The 6,000-nt window shown below is 56.5% G+C and overlaps 2 protein-coding genes across 2 annotated transcripts in view; both read right to left on the minus strand.

The window, feature by feature from the left end:
- Dnajb14 (DnaJ heat shock protein family (Hsp40) member B14) overlaps positions 1-1,090 on the minus strand; it is a 39,684-nt gene extending 38,594 nt beyond the window's left edge. Inside the window, exon 1 of the mRNA XM_070022334.1 lies at positions 870-1,090. Coding sequence (XP_069878435.1) covers positions 870-1,002 — 133 coding nt within the window. The 5' untranslated portion in view covers positions 1,003-1,090. The remainder of the gene's footprint in view (positions 1-869) is intronic.
- Positions 1,091-2,173: 1,083 nt separating this feature from the next.
- On the minus strand, positions 2,174-4,534 carry H2az1 (H2A.Z variant histone 1). Its single transcript, XM_070022336.1, has 5 exons — positions 4,354-4,534; positions 3,786-3,863; positions 3,334-3,447; positions 2,850-2,979; positions 2,174-2,609 (listed from the first exon to the last, which is right to left on the minus strand). Exons 1-5 carry the CDS (start codon positions 4,354-4,356, stop codon positions 2,548-2,550), a joined length of 387 nt encoding a protein of 128 aa, XP_069878437.1. The 5' UTR covers positions 4,357-4,534; the 3' UTR covers positions 2,174-2,547.
- Between the last annotated feature and the right edge of the window lie 1,466 nt (positions 4,535-6,000).

Genomic DNA, 6,000 nt, shown 5'->3' on the forward strand with positions numbered 1-6,000 from the left:
GAGGCAACAAAGTCAAACAGGGAGCTCCACATTCTCATTTAACCTCCTTAATCTGGGAATACTTTGAACCTGAAGCAAAACGTTACCCTATTGACAGGGCAATGGTGTAGTGGCTAAAGGCATTTTGGATCTAAAAGCTCAGCCACTCCTCCGGCTTTGCCACTTAATGTGTGACCTTGGGTAAGATATTTTCCTTCCTTCCTTTCTTCATTCATTCATTCATTCATCTAAGTCCTGATCGAACGAATCCTCTACATAAGACTGATCTGAGAAATTAATGAGATAATTCACACAACATGCCAAGAACTCTTGGCACTTGGTGAGTGTTCCAATGTTCATTGTATTACTTTGAAGTCTGGATAGTAGGACAATGAATAAGATGAATTCAACTAATTCCTTATGTCTTAAGAGATGTATTTACCTAATTTGTTGATGATTATGGTGCTAGCAAGTCAGAGAGCATTTGGCAAATCATTAGAAACTCTTGATCGTTCTTGCCAAATGTGTGCTCCTGTCTTTAGAGGGCTCTGCCTCTCCCTCCCAGGGAAAAGCAATGTCATCTCAGGTATTCCAAGATGTTTGCTTTGGGAACAGTGTTCTACAGAATCCGGAGACGGTGAGACCTGAGGCTGGCCCCCGGAGGGCCCGGTCCTCTCCCCTCCGAGGGGCCTGGGCACTCTGGGGGGAGGGGATGGGAACGCGAGGGGGGGCACCCAGCCCCCCACACGCAAAGCTGCCAGGACCCCACCTGACAAGTCTCCTCTGGGCCGGCTGGGGGCGAGACGGAGGGGGGCGGCGGCGGGGTGGGGGCGCTGGCGGGGGCGGCGGGAGGAGGGCGGGCCGGGGCGGGGAAGGGCGCGGGGGCTCACCGCGGGCCGCGGGCAGCGGGTACAGCTTCTCGGCCTTCTGCAGGAAGCGCTGGGCCTTGTCGCGGTTGCCGGCCTCCAGGGCCTCCCGGGCGATCTGGACACATTTCTCCGCCTCATCCCGGTTCCCCTCCATGGCGGGCGCCGTCTTCCGCTTCCTCCGGTAGCGCAGCTACGCGGGGAGAAGCCGCCGCCGCGGCGGAGGAGGCGAGGCGGGCCCGGGAGGGGGCGTGCGGCGGCGGCGGCGGCGGCGGCGGGGCGGCGAGCGGGGCGGAGCGCAGGGCCCCGCGGCGGAGGCCCGGCCTCGCAGCTCCTCCTCCTCCCCGCGGCCTCCCCGCCCCCCGCGGACAGCGACGGCGCGAGCCGCAGCCCTCCGGGCCCCGGACCCACTCCGGCCGGGCGGGCTGGGCGGGGCGAGGGCGGGGCTCCGCGGGGCGGGGCTCCGCCGCCGGCCTCGCTCCGGAGCGCCGCGAACCTTGACCTCCGCCGCCGGCGGGCGGGAGGACCGGGCCTCGGAACTCCCGGGTGGAGGGGCCCGCCCGCCGGGCGCCCCGAGCCCCGCGCCCCGCGGGCTGGGACCCTGACCCCTTTCCCCACCTGCCGACCCGGCGCACTCGCGTGCAATCTGCAATTCTGGTGGAAGAACTAGAGCGGCACCTAAGTAACCGTTGCCTCAGGGAAACACCGGGTCACCTCTGGGAGCAACTCAAAACTGTCTAGAAATGCCCACGAATTCTTTGAAAGAGCAACTAGGTGCAATCTGTGGCCCCTGTGAAGGTGTGGACATGTTCATAAACTTAAAACCTATACAACTTGCCTGACCCCAGTGTCAAATGAACCACTTGACCCAACCCAGCATCAAATCTTACATGTTATGCTATTATTCAACTACTACCATTACACAGTAGGAATCCCAAATCTGTTTTTAAAAAGGGACCAGTATACCCCGTGTTTAGTATTTTGATTTCAAGCAGTGTACCAAGTCTACACTGACCATCTGTTCTGCAGAGGTGGCTATATTCAGGACTTCCCCACCTGCCCAGGTGCACTAGTCAGATGACTGGTATACCGCTACCTGTCACAAATGGCCAATAGGCCACTGGACAAACACCCACCAACCATCTCTACTCCAGCATCTAATGTTCTACCAGTTCTATTATAAAGTATTTTAAAATTGTGCTTGGATTATCTGGCTTTATCTACAAATTAACTTGCTTAATTCCTAAGTAGATGTACTTAGTTCTTATTATGATGAGACCTTCAAAAGAAGTAAGTTTGTTACAATCAAACAAGTTTAAAGCCACTACTTTGGGATATGACCTTTATTGAGCTTATCCACTGGAGTGGAAATAATGTCTGTACAAAACCAAATGTTGTTACTATAACTTCTGCATCACAATTAAAATCCAAACAGTTTTTTAAAAACAGTTAACTCAATCAAAACCCACTACTTCAGAATCAATAGCTTCTTTGAAGCCACAGTAACACTTAAATATGGTTAAGACTCGAATGCAGAAATTTGGTTGGTTGGAAAGCTAATTAAACTTTCAACCTGCTCAAATAGAATTACAAAAAGGCAAAATTGTGTTTTTCACAGAGATACAGTCCACTGGAATCACCAACACTGGACAGCTGTTAAGAGTATTTAGAGTCCTGAGATAACAAGGAATCCAGGCATCCTTTAGACAGTCTTCTGTTGTCCTTTCTTCCCAATAAGAGACTTGTGGATGTGGGGGATGACACCTAGGAGAGTGACAGGGATTAATTCTATTTTTCACTGTATCTACATTTTAAAATCACAATACATGAAATCAAGACAGCTTATGATGCAACCTATGTCTTTTAGAAATACCAACTTCTAATATAAAGAAAAAGTTACATAAACCAGATCCCACGTATCCATCTAAAAACCTAATGGAAATTAAAAGATTTTTTTTCCACCCTTTTTCTAAAGGAACTTAGAAGTTGCTGTAAATTACGTACCACCACCAGCAATGGTAGCCTTGATGAGCGAGTCCAATTCTTCATCTCCACGAATAGCAAGTTGCAAGTGACGGGGGGTAATACGCTTTACCTTTAAATCTTTTGATGCATTTCCTGCCAACTCAAGTACCTAGAAGGCAGAATCCCATCGGTCTTCCGGGTATCCTACTGCCAAGAACTAAAGCCCACAATCAGCCCTTAAGGAATGCAAATCCATACCCAAGCCTTCGCCTCCCACTACCTGAATGGGCCGGATTTGCAAACGCTATTCAGGAGGCACGCAATTACAATTCCAAGAGCAGCAGACCCGGGCTGGGTGGGCTCCCCGGAGCTCCCCCTAGCGTCCGCACCCGTCTCGCCGCCGTTTCGGGTCTGCGAGTTTTCTTGCATCACTTTCCTTCCCTCTCGCCGCTCGCTTCCCCCCCCCAGGGCCCCCCGGAACCCCCAAACCTTCTCCAGATTACGGGCAGAGGCACCCCCGTACCTCAGCGGTGAGATACTCCAGGATGGCTGCGCTGTACACAGCGGCGGTCGCTCCCACACGTCCGTGGCTGGTTGTCCTAGATTTCAGATGTCGATGAATACGGCCAACTGGGAACTTAAAAAAAAAAAAAAAAAAAAAGGCAAACACGAATGCACAACGCGATTGAGTCCCAAGATGGGGAACTCACCAGCGCGCCCAGGCGAGGGGCACGGACCGCGGCGCTGCGACGCGCCCGTACGCACGTGATCGGGGGGGGGAACCCCCCCATGACCCCCGATTTTACCAGAATGATCAATCGGCAGGCCTGGGGTGGGAGGGGGGCGCGACTCCGCACGCCCGCCCGGGCCAAACGCCCATCGGGAGCTCGGGATCAACGAGGGGGGGAAAAAAAAGAAGAGGATGCGAAGACACAAACGCCACGATTCGCCGACTGCAGGCGCCCGGCCACCTACCTGCAAGCCGGCTCTCTGCGAGCGGGAAACCGCCTTTGTCTTGGCCTTTCCGGAGTCCTTCCCAGCCTTACCACCAGCCTGCAGGCGCGCGGACGCCCGGGCGCGGAGGAGGAAAGGGAGAAATCTACGATTACCCCAGGGCGGCCCGGCCCGGCCCGCCCCTCCCCCACGGCGAGCGCGTCCCGGGCGCCCGCGCGCGCCCCCGCCTGCGCCTGCGCGCGCGCGCGCGCCCCGCCGGGGTCTTCGGCCCGCCGCGCGCCGCCAAGGGCGACCCCGCCCGCCGGCCCCCGCCGCCGCGGCCGCGCGCCGCCGCCGCCGCCGCCGCCAGCCCGCCGGCCCCCAGCGGCGCCGCGCGCGCCACCCAACCGCCGCCGCCCGCCGCTAGATCCCAGGCTGCTCCGCTCCCAGCCAACAAAACACCTCCCACCGCGCCTCCAAACCCCGGCTCGGCGCGTCCCCAACCGTCACCATCTCACCCCCATCCCCCCTCCCCTCCCCGCCCGGGTAACGGGTTTTTCTCCCGCCGGCAAAAACCCGCGGAGTCATCCGGCGCCCCGGCGAAGTTTACCATCTCGAATTCTGCTGAAGCTCACGCAAGCAAGGCAGAGAAAAGGCTAGTCGGACGCACGGCGAGGCCTCGGACACCTACTCCGTCGTCGCACCGCGATTCAAACTGCGCTGTCTCCCGCCTTCCCTGCTCCCTTTATACCGCAGAATGTTCCCTCATCCGGGAACTCGGATTGCTCATCCCACCAATGGCGGCCACCCGCCCTCGGGACGCGTCCTTGGAGCGTCAGCCAATGAACAAGCGAAGAAAAGGGGAGAGGGGCGGGCGCTCCACAACTCGAGCTATGATTGGTCCAAGAGGAGAGAAGTGGGGGAGGCGGAGGGACGGGAACGAGAAGGTGGGGGGGGAAAGAAGGGCAAGGCGGCGGGAGGAAAGAAACACTGCGAGCAACGCTGCAGCGGCGTAGAGACCATCCCGCCGCGGTCACGTGCCTGGGAGGAGGAGCTGCCCGGCGACTGAGAGAGGGGCTTGCAGTCGCGGTATCGCCTACCCCGCCCGGTGCCCCAGTGCGGGTCTGGGGGCCGACGTGAAGGCATCGCTCCGGGCCTCCCCCATTGCCCAGCCGTCTGCGCTCTGCCTCTCCGCGGTCGCCCCCCTCGGCCCCCGCCTCCGTGCTGGGTGCGGGGTGGGCGCTGCTCCCGTCTGACAGGTGGCGCGGACACGGCCGGTGGGGAAAGCTCCGCGACGCACCACCTTGATGGACGCTTCTGGGCGAGTCCCCAGCCACCGGCTCGCTCCCTTCCCGCCCTGTGAGGCAACCAATGGGACCAAGTCACCACCAGTCCTACTGGTCTCTAAAGATCATTTTACCCTCGGTTGGGAGTAAATAATCCTCCCTTCTCCCTCCCTCCCTCCTTCCTCCTCCTCCTCCTCTTTTTCTTCTTTTCCTCTTCCTCCTTTTCCTCCTCCTCCTCCTCTTTTTCTTCTTTTCCTCTTCTTCCTCCTCTTCTTCCTCCTCCTCCTCCTCTTTTTCTTCTGTTCCTCCTCCTCCTCCTCCTCCTCCTCCTCCTCCTTTTTTTCTTCTTTTCCTCTTCCTCCTTTTCCTCCTCCTCCTCCCCCTCTTTTTATTCTTTTCCTCCTCCTCCTCCTCCTCCTCCTCCTCCTCCTCCTCCTCCTCCTCCTCTTCTTTTCCTTTTCCTCCTTTTCCTCCTCCTTTTCCTCCTCCTCCCTCTTCCTCCTCCCTCTTCTTTCTCCCTCCTCCTCCTCCTCCTTCCTCCTTCTTCCTCCTCCCCCCTCCTCCCCCCTCCTCCTCCCTCCTCCTCCTCCTCTTTTCACCCTGTTCCTCATCACGAACCACATTTCTGCTGGAAACTACACATCAGTGAGTTGTAACTACAGCCTGGTGTCTCTGTAAAGTTGATTGAGTGAAACATCAAAGCAACGATGCGTCAACTTTTCTACTCTAAACATTTTGCTAATATGATGGATGATCAGTAAATGTCAGTTGCGGTAACTAACACGAATCGCGAGCAGTTACAGATGGTCCGGGTAATCAATTACAAATGATGGGTTTAAAAAAAAAAAAGTACTGCACACACAGTACTACCATCATGCCTGCTACTTAGGCTCCCAAGGAATAGATTAATAACACCTGTAGACATCTCTGACCGCTTGGGGAGTGTAGTGATCGGAATCTTGGCAATTTAT

Source organism: Dipodomys merriami, unplaced genomic scaffold, assembly GCF_024711535.1.
Source record: "Dipodomys merriami isolate MVZ:Mamm:240054 unplaced genomic scaffold, mDipMer1.0.p SCAF_15, whole genome shotgun sequence".
Classification (NCBI taxonomy): domain Eukaryota; kingdom Metazoa; phylum Chordata; class Mammalia; order Rodentia; family Heteromyidae; genus Dipodomys; species Dipodomys merriami.